The sequence below is a fragment of the Balaenoptera musculus genome, chromosome 14, assembly GCF_009873245.2.
Source record: "Balaenoptera musculus isolate JJ_BM4_2016_0621 chromosome 14, mBalMus1.pri.v3, whole genome shotgun sequence".
NCBI lineage: Eukaryota > Metazoa > Chordata > Mammalia > Artiodactyla > Balaenopteridae > Balaenoptera > Balaenoptera musculus.
In genome coordinates this window covers 73,617,780-73,632,512 of record NC_045798.1, presented here as the reverse complement: position 1 = coordinate 73,632,512, position 14,733 = coordinate 73,617,780, and the positions used below count along the sequence as shown (strand labels likewise).

At 44.2% G+C, this 14,733-nt stretch overlaps 1 protein-coding gene across 3 annotated transcripts in view; it reads right to left on the bottom strand.

The window, feature by feature from the left end:
• NEDD4L (NEDD4 like E3 ubiquitin protein ligase) overlaps window positions 1-14,733 on the bottom strand; it is a 339,936-nt gene that overhangs the window by 231,501 nt on the left and 93,702 nt on the right. For all 3 annotated transcript variants that reach the window (XM_036874900.1, XM_036874901.1, XM_036874903.1), the window contains exon 2: window positions 43-116. In XM_036874900.1, coding sequence (XP_036730795.1) covers window positions 43-116 — 74 coding nt within the window. The remainder of the gene's footprint in view (window positions 1-42; window positions 117-14,733) is intronic.

Below are 14,733 nucleotides of genomic sequence, written 5' to 3'. Positions count from 1 at the left end.
AAATAAATTAAAAAAAAACCAACAACAACAAAGCAAACATACCTGGCTCCGAAGATGTCCTTTTTGGCGAGATCAATTCCAGAAACAACCTTCACTCTGAGGATACGGGACTCTCCCTGTTGGACAGGGAAAAACAATAGTTTACAAAATGGACTTTCAATCGATCGTTCTCTCAGCCGATATGCAAAGTCAATGATTTCTCTTTACGCATAGGCGATTGTTCCTTACGCTGAAGTTCAAAAAGCAACATTCCAGCTCTGAAATCCTGCAACCCTAGACATTTAGAGCATCCAAGTTAATTAAGCTCAAGTTTAATTCAAACTAGGTCATGCAGATCAATGATTCCTGCCACAGACAGGAAATATTTCCCAGCTGTACCAAGAACACAACCGCACACACGAAACCACCTAGATAAATGCCCAAGTGCAATAACATACCATAAATTTCATAAATAATTCCTCCTTTGAAGTTAATATATTTGTGTGTGTGGCCTGAGAGAGGAATTTCACGGGGTAAAATATTTCCTCAAAATTACGGTTTCAAAATGTAGGTGCTGGCAAACAAAAATAATGTCTCATTCCAGTGAAAAGAAAGAAAAAGCATCATCCTAAATGGAAATCACCCCAAAAGATCTCAGAAACCATTCATTCATTCATCCCATCCACCTGCTTACTTATTCATTCCAATATTTTCTAAGCAGCTCCTATGGGCATTGAGCTTGGACATGGAATATAGACATGAATATGCTGATGGTCTACTGAGAGTGATGGGCAGACGATAGCTCAGGACCCTGTGATGGTGCCATGTCAGGAGAAGTCTAGTCTAAGGGCTAAGACATTCAGGAGAGATGAGATGGCTTAGGGGGAAGGGCAGGCAGAAGTCCAGGATAACTCTCAGATTTCCAGTTTGGGTCACTAAGTCTTACCATAAATTGAAATAGAGGATTCAGTTGAATTCAAGGTGCCCTGTGAAACAACCAGGTGGAAAAAAAAGAGATGACTAAATAGATAAATGGGAGAGAGATCTAGTCTGGGCTAGAGACTTGGGAGTTATCAGTGTAGAGCTGACAGTTGGTAGGTAGAGTTCAAGATCTGTGAAAAGTTATCCAAGACGAGTGAGAAGAAAAAATGGCTAGGGGTGGAGCCCTTGGGGACCCAAGTGCTGAGGGGCAAGAGAGAAGTAATATGAAATTCATCTACCCAATGTGTTTAGTCAAGACATAGGTGAGGGAAAGAAACCCTAAATGATCTGTAGGTTATGTCCTGTCAAAGGAGATAAAATAAAACATAGAGCGAAAAGGGTGCTGAACCTTATCAATTAGCCGCCCAGATCAAGCACACATACAGGCAATCGGAACCCATGTTTGAGAACCTTTACTTTCCAGGATCCTTCATCCTTCCAACCATCCACCCCCGCCATAAGGCTGCCCACATGCAAACACAGCAAGGGACACAAACGTGTGTGTTTATAATTCCCTTTCAAAGGAGGCCTGCATTCAAGTCTGGCAGGATTTAATATGTTTGGCAACCTTCATGAAAGGATTCAGCCAAGCCAGAGATAACTAAAACAGGACCCTACTACATGGTTGACCAAAGCTCCCAGGGTTACATGTTCTTCCCTTGGTCCTTTAAGCAGGTGCTGAGTGCCCTCCCCTTTCTCTTACACACTCAGCTCACCACCCGTCACCAGGGATTCTTTCTTGGCACGTTATCTAGGCTAAGGCTCTTTTCTGTTTCTCATAGCAGGCTGTACCCCACAGCCATCATTTGACAGCTCCTATGGCCCAAGGAATACCACAGCTGAAGTATTTTTACACGTGGATCAAAATTTGGCAACACACCTGTGGACAGTTCCTAGTACACCTGGGAAGAGCTTATGACCCACTAGTGCCCATAGCACACCAACTGAGAACCATGGGTTAAAATAAAATCCTCATCTGCAAGGCGAAGGGGTTAAGACTTTACTTGGGGGAATAAGGAATCATTCAGAAGAAGAAATGAGGACAAGGAACAGCTGGAGAGGAACTTATTTTTTTCTGTCTCCCTGCCTCCCCCATCCCAACTCTCTGCCCTTCTCACCAATGACAAATACTGCAAATCAGCAATTCTCCCAGACACCACTGTGCAGAGGGGGGACAACAGCTGGAACCCCTGGAGGGTGGATACTGTTAAAGGAAAGCGCTACAGCTCCAGGCCCGTCCTTGATGCTGGCTGAAGCAGATGTGTGATCTGGCAGCAGACGGGTGAAAGGACCTTGGAGGAGGAGGAGGATGGAGGGTCTGCAAAGCAGTAACTCTTCCAGTGACCAACTCAGAGCAACACACCTAGTCTTGCACTTGTGACTGATGTGGGAGCAATAAAGAAGGGATGGTGTGATGAAAACCAAACTACAGTCAATCACAAGTCACGGAGGAGAAGACAAGAATTCTGGTTAGAAATTGTCTCTTTGTCTCACAGCCCTTGGGATTCTCGGAAATCCTGGACAGAATCCTGGCTTTTCCACCAACTCCATAGGGGGCTCAATGAAACCTTGTCTGGATTCTAAGGAATAGGATGAGCCCAGCTAACACCCAGTTCCCTTAGGTTTAACGTTGGGTGAATGTTCTTACATTGGACGGACCTACTCTGCAAAAGCATACATTTTAAAAATCAGGGAACATTTATACGAATAAATGAATAAAAATAAATTTAAATGAAGGGATACCTAGAATTTTTTATGGAAACTGATTTATTCATTTAGTAAACATGAACATCTGTTCTAAGATCTGGGGATACAGCAATGAACACAGACAAAACTCCCACCGACCCCCTACCCCTCCCAGCCCACCTTCCAGTATTATTGAGAGTGTGCTATACCAGACCCCTCAACTACATGGGGAAACAAATCAGGAGGGTCTAAACACCTTAATATTTTATACATACACCCATTCAGTAAACAAATTCTCACCTAGGAATCAATCCTAAGAAAATAAAAATAAAATAAAAAATCCATAAAAATCCCCCAAAACTAGCTAAACGGAGTCATCAAAGCATTTTTTAATTTAAAAATGTAGGGGCTTCCCTGGTGGTACAGTGGTTAAGAATCCGCCTGCCAATGCAGGGGACATGGGTTCAAGCCCTGGGCCAGGAAGATCCCACATGCCGCGGAGCAACTAAGCCCATGCACCACAACTACTGAGCCTGTGCTCTAGAGCCCGTGAGCCACAGCTACTGAAGCCCGCATGCCTAGAGCCCATGCTCTGCAGCAAGAGAAGCCACCGCAATGAGAAGCCTGCGCACCGCAAGGAAGAGTAGCCCCCACTCGCCGCAACTAGAGAAAGCCTGTGCTCAGCAACGAAGACCCAATGAAGCCAAATAAATAAATGTATTAAAAAAAAAAAAAAGTAAAAAGCCACAAAAGTAGACAGTTAAATATTCACGGCAATTCCGTGCAACGGGCTGTAACACTGTCATTAAAAATACGTGAGAAACCATAAACAAGACAAAAAGACGACCCTCAGAATGGGAGAAAATATTTGCAAAGGAGTCAACGGACAAAGGATTAATCTGCAAAATATATAAACAGCTCATGCAGCTCAATATTAAAGAAACAAACAACCCAATCCAAAAATGGGCAGAAGACCTAAATAGACATTTCTCCAAAGAATACATACACATGGCCAAGAAGCACATGAAAAGCTGCTCAACATCACTAATAATTAGAGAAATGCAAATCAAAACTACAATGAGGTATCACCTCACACCAGTTAGAATGGGCATCATCAGAAAATCTACAAACAGCAAATGCTGGAGAGGGTGTGGAGAAAGGGGAACCCTCTTGCACTGTTGGTGGGAATGTAAATTGATACAGCCACTATGGAGAACAGTATGGAGGTTCTTTAAAAAACTAAAAACAGAATTACCATATGATCCAGCAATCCCACTACTGGGCATATACCCAGAGAAAACCATAATTCAAAAAGACACATGCACCCCAATGTTCACTGCAGCACTATTTACAATAGCCAGGTCATGGAAGCAACCTAAATGCCCAGCGACAGACGAATGGATAAAGAAGTTGTGGTACATATATACAATGGAATATCACTCAGCCATAAAAAGGAACGAAATTGGGTCATTTGTTGAGACGTGGATGGATCTAGAGACTGTCATACAGAGTGAAGTAAGTCAGAAAGAGAAAAACAAATATCGTATATTAACGCATGTATGTGGAACCTAGAAAAATGGTACAGATGAACCTGTTTGCAGGGCAGAAGTTGAGACACAGATGTAAAGAACAAACATATGGACACCAAGTGGGGAAAACCGTGGTGGGGGTGGGGATGGTGGTGTGCTGAATTGGGCAATTGGGTATGACATGTATACACTGATGTGTATAAAATTGATGACTAATAAGAACCTGTTGTATAAAAAAATAAATAAAATTCAAAAATTAAAAAAAAAAAAATGAAGCAGAGGTCCTTGGGGGGGAAAAAAAAATACGTGAGAATCTGTCAAGACCTTCATTCATCCCACAAGTATGTACTAAGTAGCCACCGCGTGCAGGACTCATCATCTGGGGGCACAGATGGGAGCAAGATGGAGTTCCTCCCGCCTCAAGGAACCCACTCTAGAAAACAGAAAGATGGATTACAAGCATATACCAACAAACAAGCCAGATGATTTCTGATGGTGGTTGAGTGCTTTGACAACAACATGACAGTTAAATAGAAGTAACTAAGTAGAGCGAGAGGGGAGGCTATCTATGACTGGCGGTTGGAGAGGTGACACTGAAGCTGACGGGTGATGGGGTGGGGGGAGTTTCACTCAGGGATGCTGGCAAGTCCCACCGCCTGCAGAGGGCAAGTCCAAGGGGAGAGTCCAGAGGGAGGGAGGGCAGCATGGCCGGTGGGGTCAGAGAGCCGAGGCGCCAGCCTCATTAGAGGGTGGGCATTAATGCAACCATCTTTGGAAAGTTTCAAGCAGGACAGTGATAAAATTTGACTTCAGTTTTTAAAAGACCCCTTCAGTTGTTGTGGGTCAGCAACTACAGGCGAACAAGAACAGAAGCAGGAAGACCAATTATAAGAAGATCTGGCGAGAGACAGTGGGGCTTCACATAGGGTAGAGATGGAGAGGGGACCAGATCTTGCACACAAAAACATGTTCGAAATAAACGATTTGGGTTTTTTTGAAAGTTTCAAAACGGTTTACACAACTGAGTTAGAGAGCAGCACGTGGTTCAACAGACTGTTTCCCTTTTCCACTCGAACCTGCAACTAGACTACGTTTCCAAGCATAAATTGCAGTCATGTGACCAACTTCTGGCCAATGAGATGTGGACAAAAATGATGGACACATTGTCAGGACAAGGTCCTCCCACTCACCCACCTCCATTCTCTTCCCTGTTCCCCTGCTCAGTGGAGAAAATCCTGAAGGCCAAGAAGGGGGAACTCCATGAAAGGAGAGGAGTGGAATAGAGCATCCCCTGCCTCACCCTGCCCCATCCACCACCACCTACTGCCTGCCCTTCCCAGACAGTGAAGCGGAAATAGACTAGTACAGTTTATTCCCACTGAAAACCGAAGGTCGCTTTAGCAGTTAGCCTGCCCTCGCATACAATACAGTCTCATTTTAAAATAAATATCAATTACATATATGTACAGGAAAAGCCCTAGAAAGGATGATGATAATAGTGATTACCTCTGGATAATGGATAACACCTTTCTGCATATTTGCATTATTTTCCTTTTGAAACATTAAATATTTTTGTTTGGAAACTACATTTTTGTAGAAACTTCAGGAAATACATAAGAAAAAAAGGAAAAATTTAAAATCACAGGCTTAGGCAAACAGGCTTCCGTATTTCTAAAATGAATAAACCTTTTGTCATAAGAAAACACAGCTACATGTTGTATTTTCGCCAACTCACAAAGATATAGAGCTGCCTATTTGGAGGATGTGAAAAGGGTTCTCTTATGTAATACGGAGGCAACGGCTGGGAGATAAAAGGTAGAGAGGGCCTTTATTGAGCGCTTACTATTTACAAGCAGCTGTTGCAGGAAATTTCACTTTGCTCCAAAGTTTAGGGGCAGGAGAGCAGGAAAGAGAAGGCTACTCTATAAAAATAGTTTTTTACACATGGGTTTCAGACATACAGCAAAAACTTCTTATCTTTGTTTCCTCCAAATAACAAGGCTGCACACAGATAAGCAGCCATCGTCACTCTGTAAGGAAACACATGACCAGGTATGTGACTAATTTATCAGATGCAACGGGCCCCACGCCGAGAAACTGTACTCTCTGAAGCATTTTATTACTTTCATAAAATCTATGCATGACATTTTGGTCCCTGGTTATGACTCTGTAGAATTAAATATTTAACTAAGGTGGCTTATGACAATAAAAATATTATTTGGCAATGGACTGCATAAGGCAGAGAAAGCAAGGCAGAGAAGAGGTGAGACCAGATAACCACAGTCTTTCCCATGACTTTCAGGGGCTCCTCCCATTCTATTCATCAACTGCCCTGCATTGTTATTGTGTAACAGGGAGGATTCTCTGCAGTTGACAGGTGTTTTTCCTTCCCACTTAATTTTCTAATTCTTCATCAAGACATTAAACAAGATAAGGTGCTCAAACCATAAATGAGTGGCACAGAGGAAGTCCATAAGCCGGGTGGTATTCCGAAGGCTCATTTTGTAAGTCAGCTGTTTGCAACTCGGCAGCCTGCTCATACAAACTGTGTGTAAGTGGTTACCAGATTTCCATGCCCACCCACAAAACCTATTAAATACATAATCTATCAAAATCGTTCCTTTGGTAAAATAAATCTCAAGTGCAACTCAACACAAGACACTAGAATTTACCCTGTCTCCTATGAATCTGCCTTGAGAAGATAACTTTTATATTGATATTTTATTCCCTATTCTTAACCACGGCAGATTCCCCCCACCCTCCAAAAAGCAAGTTGATATCTGGGTTGGGAACTAGTGTTCTTACTCCATAGGGATCCACTGTGACCCCATGTATCACACACACACCAGCTGTCCCTGTGGAGGAGGAAGTCCTAAGCCAGGGGCGTACATCTTGATTATTCTCCCCTAAATTAATTTATGTCTTTACCTTCCAAATTCTACAGTATATTTATAGTTCTAGTTATTACCCATGACACTAGCAGTAACCACTTTCCAGATTAAAAGAGATAATTGATATTTTTTGTACCACTGAAATATCTAAGTTCTATATAAGTCGACTAATTTTAGTGGCTTTAAAAAATAAAACAACATATGGGAAGTGTCCACATAGTGCCTGCTACCCAAGAGATATTGTTAATCTCCCCATTCCCACCTGGCTCTCGCCCTAACTAGGAGACAAGATCCTGTTCCATACATTTTTGAAAATTTCCTACACTGACCCATCTTCCCCCAATCACCCCACATTCCTGTCATCTCCAACTCTTGTTATATCCTGTCCTCTTTATCCTCTTTCTGCCTCTTCTACCCCAATTCCTGCCCCCTAAACCTTTTCCCCTCTTCACTCTCTTGAGGGGTTTCCCAACCTTACACTGCTGGTAACTTTTCTCTCTCTCTCTCTGTGTTCTCCACTTTGACCTAATGACACATTCAACCAAAAAAATGTGTTGAGTGATTTATGTTCAAGGAATTTTTGCTAGCAGAAAGGAGGAGCACAAAACTGAACAACATGCATTCTTCTCTGCCCCTCAGGGCCTTACAGTCAGCTGCAGAGATTAGTACACACATACCTGAAATATGCCAGTAATACAGGGGTGAAACAGAGGTGTGAGATACGTGTGGGGAGAATGAAGATAGAGGATGGAAAATGAGAGCAGCCCAATACCAAGACTACACATCCAGCTCAAGCTCAGATAATACCGATGACAGCAAACAGCCCGCACCTACAGGACCATCCACAGTAGCTGTTCACCACTGTCAGGCCAACACACACCATTTGAAACTAGTGGAAGTCCCAAGGATATCAGTTCCGGAAAAAGCTACAGAAACATAGGATTCTGTGCAACCTAAATTTCTTAACCTCTACTAGATTACAGCCATTCTTTTTTTTTTTTTTTTTTTTAATTTTTTTTTTTTTAATATTAATTAATTTATTTTATTTATTTTGGTTGTGTTGGGTCTTAATTTCTGTGCAAGGGCTTTCTCTAGTTGTGGCAAGTGGGGACCACTCTTCATCGCGGTGCGCGGGCCTCTCACTATCGCAGCCTCTCTTGTTGCGGAGCACAGGCTCCAGACGCGCAGGCTCAGCAATTGTGGCTCACGGGCCCAGCCACTCCGCGGCATGTGGGATCTTCCCAGACCGGGGCAAGAACCCGTGTCCTCCGCATTGGCAGGCAGACTCCCAACCACTGCGCCACCAGGGAAGCCCAACAGCCATTCTTAATGTCAAATGGAAAAGTTAACAAATGGGAAGAAGTGAAAGGATGGCCCTCCAGAGCAGAGTCAATTTTAATGCACAAGGTGACTGACTTTCAGAAATTATGTTGTGTGGCTTTAAAATAGGTCCATGAATTCTTGAAATCCTGTTCTTCAAGAGGCAGGGCTTAATTTCTCTCCCTTGCTGGGGGTGGATTTGGTGACTTCTAACAGACTGTGGAGGAGGTGACAGTGTGTAACTTTGAAGACTGGGTCATAAAAAGCAAAGCATTGTGTCTCACTCCCCCTCTCAGATCACTCACTCTGGGGGGGAACCAGATGCTGCCGTGTTGTGAGGACGCTCAGGCAGCCCGATGAGAAGAAAGGTCCATGTAGCGAGGAACTGAGGCCTCCTGCCAACAGCCATGTGAGTGAACCGTCTTGGAAGTGGGTCCTCCAGCCCCAATTAAGCCTTCTGATGACAGCATTCCTGGCTGACATCATGACTTCAACCTCATGACAGATCTTTGCATGCTATGTGCCATCAAGGCATGAGTCAGAGCCACCCAGCTAAGCCATTTTTGACCTCTTGACGCACAGAAACTGTGAGATAACACACGCTTGTTGTTTTAAGCTGCTGAGTTTAGGGATAATCTGTTACACAGCAATAAAGAACTAACGCACGTGGAGAATCCCATGCAATAATGGGAGTCTGATTTCTCTCTTTGCTAAATTGAGATTTTCCTGTGCATCAGGACAATGTTTCAATACAAGGAAAAAAACACCAGTGAGAAGAAAGACTATTGCCTGTATTTTCTATCACGTAAAAAGCAGTGGCATTTTTTTTTTAAAGATTTATTGATTGATTGATTGATTGATTACTATGTTGGGTCTTTGTTTCTGTGCTAGGGCTTTCTCTAGTTGCGGCGAGCGGGGGCCACTCTTCATTGCGGTGCGCGGGCCTCTCACTATCGTGGCCTCTCTTGTTGCGGAGCACAGGCTCCAGACGCGCAGGCTCAGTAGTTGTGGCTCACGGGCCTAGTTGCTCCGCGGCATGTGGGATCTTCCCAGACCAGGGCTCGAACCCGTGTCCCCTGCATTAGCAGGCAGACTCTCAACCACTGCGCCACCAGGGAAGCCCCAACAGTGGCATTTTTAAGGCAGGATTAATAGAATTTGGTTGATTTGCTCAACATAAGTGCACCGGCTATATTATTTTAAGTAGTATGGAACCCCATGCCCTGTTAGTACAGTCAAAATCTGAAACTGGGACAACTTCAGAAAATTTCAGATATATGATCATAAGGATGACATTAAAAAAAAAAATTCCAGAAAGAATGGTGATAACATGAGTGTAGCTGTGAAACTTACATTTGCCTTTAAAAACCAACACTCATTTACATTCATCCCATTTTCTTCATTCGGCAGCCTCAATTTGAGTTATCACTAACAGCGGGATGGTCCGTCAACCAACTAACATAGCCTCAACTGTTCCTTCTTCTAATAGTTACTGGGTACCTGTTATGTGCCCTGCTCTATGTCCTTGCCGTTGATGTGTGGCAGCTTCTCTTGTCCTAATTCACCTGCCGCCTCACTAGCCCAATCTTTCTAAAATGTCTGTTCTCCCTTGCTCCGGTGGGACCTCCCCGTGGACAAATGGACCCAATTAAAACTCCTCCCTGAAGGGTCACCACAACCTGCTCTATCCCCAGCCTACCTGCGCTCTTCATGGGGACCTAACTGCCCTCCCCTCTGCACCTGCCCAGACAGCACCTATTCACGCCCTATGGTCTGCTCAGGTCCATGTGGTTATTCAACCAAAAGTGCTTATTACTCTGTCGTGAAAAAAGTACAAGGAATAAGGAATCAATAAGACAGTTCACACCCACAGAAATTCACTGTCTATGTATCAGGAGAACAACATACACATGTAATTACAAGATGACATGGTAAGTTTAATAAAAGCAATGGATGGTATTCTGCGGGAACTCAGAGGAGGAAGAAATTAGTGTTCATGTGACGGGTGGGGAGAGGGAAGTAGACTAGAAGGTTGAGTAAAGCCCCAGATGAGTAAGAATGAGGAGAAGGGAAAAGCATCCTTTCAGACAAAGAGAGAAGCACAAGGGCACCTCCAGATGGAAAGAAGGTTAGTGAGCAAGGCGATGGGGGAAGGGAAGAGTTGTCCCGGCCTGGTTTCGTCCTCTGTGCTGTGCAAGGCAAACACGGTTAGCAGGTGAGGGACAGGCTCGCCAGGTGACAAGCAGAGAACAGAATGAAGGGAGGTGGGTCCAGAGAGGAGGACAGGGAAAACAAAGACATGGGCTGCTACACTGTCTGACAGGTGAGCAGCACAGTGGCCCTGAATGAAGGATATGGGACTGGTTCCAAAGCTATTGCTGGGGGAGCAGCACGGATTGGTGACAGATTGGCTTTGCAAGACAAGGAGACGGCATCAAGTCAAGTTTCCAGTTTCGGTGCTACTGGGGGAAGATGCTGTCAGATGATAGAAAACAAAGGAAGAAGAGCGGGTCTGAGGCTCAGGGAAATAAAAGGACTTGGGTTTCTTGATCTGGTGTTATCTTCTCAGTGTGCAGGTAGAGATGTCCAAGAGGCTGTCAGAGGTCAGACCAGAACTCAGTCCAGAGGTCACAAGTGGACCCCCAGTGTGGGAGGCCCTGCCTCTGAGCCTGCCTTCAGACTGACCATTTATTCTGGTACTTAAGTCATAAATCACTGCCGTCTTTTTTTTTCTTGTTAGGTAAGTCTTATTTTCTCAACTAAACCCCATGGTTGCACGGTCCAATATGGTAGCCACTACCTACAAGAAGCTATTTAAATTTAATTAAAATCAATTAAAATTCAGTTCCTTGGTAACACTAGTCACACTTTTAAGTGTTCAACAGCCTCATATGCCTAATGGCTAGTATACTGGACAACACAGAGAACATTTCCATAATCACAGAAAGTTCTACTGGACGGTGCTGCTCCAAGGGCACCAACTCAATGCAAGAAGGTAGCAGGATTTGAATTATGTCTCGTGAGAGGGAAGATTGGAAAGAAGGGCAGGAGGGAGGAAAGGACCCCAATTATAACTTAGAACACTGCAGAAGAGTTAAACTATGGAACACAGCTATCTGGAAATGAGACAGGCATTATGGTAATCACATGTTCTAGGATCAAGATTTCTTCTCAAAGATTAAAGACCAGCATGCAAATTAGATACCTATAAATTAAGAGATGTGAAGACTAATAAAGCAAATACTATGTAGCATAGCATGGTCTTCCTGCATCTAGACATTTAAAAAATCGTTCTATACATAGAAGAATTGCAGAGATAGTGACTTCATAGTGAGTGTGATAAAGATCTGGGAGTTTTCGCTGATGAGGTCAGTATCATAACAAGGTTGCTAAGTCTTGCAAAATATTCACAGAAAAAGCGTTCAGGAGGAAAGAAAAGAGGTAAAATTCCAACAGGGATTCTTGGTCCCTTTAAGAGAATAATGGACCTCCTGGACAATAGAGGCAAAGGGCTGGTGGAACTGAAAACAGCTGAAGGAGTGGGGGTGGCCAATGACCCAGAAAACTACCCAGAGGGAAGCCGGACCAGGCCCAGGGGATGACCCGCAGGGGAAGGAGACCGCAAGCGCACGGGAGGAAAGCCTCGGAACAGTTCTATCTGGGCAGACTGGCTGCGACCACGTCCACCTGCTCCAGAAAAGCACGGCTGTCACAGGAGACAAATTCCACTAGAATCACATTCGAGCACCCATACAATTTCTGTCTCTTCTAATGCCAGTTCTGCATGGCTTGCCCCGAACCACGCAGGTCTGTCTCATACTCTCCTTTCCACCCCTCCGACCAAATACTGTTTGGACTGTTTCGCCCGAAAAGTGCTGGCATTACATTTCTTTCTTTTGGTGACAGCACTGGATGTCTCTGTTTCTGACTCTCAAAGAGAACAGAACCATGGCATTCCCAGTGGTCACCACGAGTCCTTTGCGGTTATCACTATTCTATATCCTTTCACCTGGAAATACATCCCTGAAGAAGCGATGGAGGAGCAGGTGGGCTTAGGGGTCAGCGGCAGGCTGAGGAGTTAGCAATGGGTGGAGACCAAGGTCAGTCGCAGGCTAAGTGACGTCTGCATTTCCACAGGCCTCACACCTAACATGACTCAAACATACGCCTCGGCAAGAATGCAAATTCTTCCACGTACGGATAGGTTTTTAGACTGGCTCTCAATTAGAAATGTTAAATCCTCGAATGCCTAGAATCCATAGCAATTCAGTGACGATGGGGAGGGGCAGGGAGGGTACCAGTGAACGATGTCCACGAGACGACTGCACTGGCAAGAGTCCCAGCTTCCAGGACATCGCCACTCTCCTCCACTGATTCAAAATTCTCTTCTTACCGGAAGAGTTGGTAAAACTCCATGTAAAAGGTCTTCAAAGAATCCATTTATCAATGGTCTTTTTGTTCCAAACCTAATCATAAGACAGGAAACATTTTAAAATTCCTTTGAGATGCCTGAGACAAGAATTATCTTGTGTTTCTAGCTCTAAAAATGATAATAAACAGTTGCACTTTGTTGAAAGCCAAAAATCATAGCTCCAAATCTAAAATTACATATATTTTTATTTTATTTTATTTTTTTTGGCCGTGCCACTTGCAGGATTTTAGTTCCCCAACCAGGGATCGAACCCGGGCCCTCGGCAGTGAGAGTGCGGAGTCCTAACCACTGGACCGCAAGGGGAGTCCCTAAAATTCTGTATTTTTCATGGCAGTCATAACTCTGACCTCTCGCAATAAAGTGAAATCTAGGTTTCTGGGGAGAGTGTGTAGTTTTGGCCAGAAGGAACTGGAAGAGGTCTGAGTTTCAGGAGGCAGGGACTCCCAAGGGTCCCCAAGAAGACATTCCCCAGGTGAATTCCCCATGGCTGAGAGAAACTGCCAGTCATCTCAGAGAAATTACAGACAAATATCAGAGATGGGCAAAGGTCCCAGCGTTGAAAGAAGTTACGAATCACATTATAAATTATACGGACGGGGTTTATGGCAGTTTATCCCTCCACCGGCACCACCAATTGGCTGTTTTTGCTCAGATCTCTTCCTTACTTGTCTTTAGGTGTCAGTTTAAGTATCATGTTTTCTGAAAATGTCTTTCCAGGGCTCCTAGATTCGTTAAGTTCTCCTGCAATAAACTCCCATAGGACCCTGTATTTCTCCTCTCACCCTTTTTGGTCACTGGCTTTTTAAATTAGCTATCATGGCCAAAGACGAAGCTCTCGGAGGGTAGAGGCTAGACAGATCTCGGGAACTGACAAGAAGAATGGTCCACGGGCAGCCGCCCAACGCCAGAGAGACACAAGGCAACCACTCCCCTTGCTCAGGACTGTTCTCCTAGACTCTAGCAAAGAGCTGGGCACCCCATGTTTCAGGGGGAATGAATAAATGATATTCATCCAAAGCAATGTTCTAGAGTGAATCACTAAATGTTTTATGAACATTTAGAAAAGAAAAATCTCCAGCAAAGGTTTGCTAAGAATAAAAGACGTGCACACTGATTCCCTTTTCTGAGAAGGTGAAAAGTTCAAGGGCATGTTGCATACTAGTGGACGTGGACCCTGGCCAGCTTACAACCAAAACACACTGTATTCTTCTAGACAAGATGATGATGTGAAGGTGAAGTGACGCTAAAGTGAGCTGGGGCTTAGTTGTACCCAGCTGCTCACTCTTATCCAAAGCCTAATCATTAGAAAACTCCAGGGGTCCTCCGGGGGTTCTGTCACGGGGCTCTATGATTAGCTCCATCCTGGGCCACACTGTGAGCCAGGAAAATCTGGAGGGGGTTATTGATGGCAGGCTAAACCAATTTGTAGTTGATACACACAACCAGATAAAATGTCAGATAACTGGATCAGAATCCAACAAGATTTCATCAGAATGGGTGACGGGCCAAATCTCACAGGATGGAGTTTTATAGTGGTGAGCGCTGTGTGTGCTTAGCTGCCTGAGTCAATGCTGAGGGATGGAAGAAACAGAATGGGAGAGCATCAAAAGCGGGGGGCGGAATCCTTGGGGTTTTAGTTCATCTTTGGCGCAATATGACTCAACTCTGTGACAGTATAATTACTCCCAGTCCAGAGCAGGGAACGTCATCACACTGTGCCCTGGACCAGCGTTATGTGCAAACCCAAGAGGCATGACTTGGGAGGGAGGTGGTCATTTTGCTTTGTTTTTTTAAGTAAATAGGACAAAATCTACATAATAGAACACTAAGCAACCATAAGAATGAGGATGTTCTCTACGGACAGATTTAAAAATCCAAGATGTACTGTCACATGAAATGGCTAGGTGGAGATGTG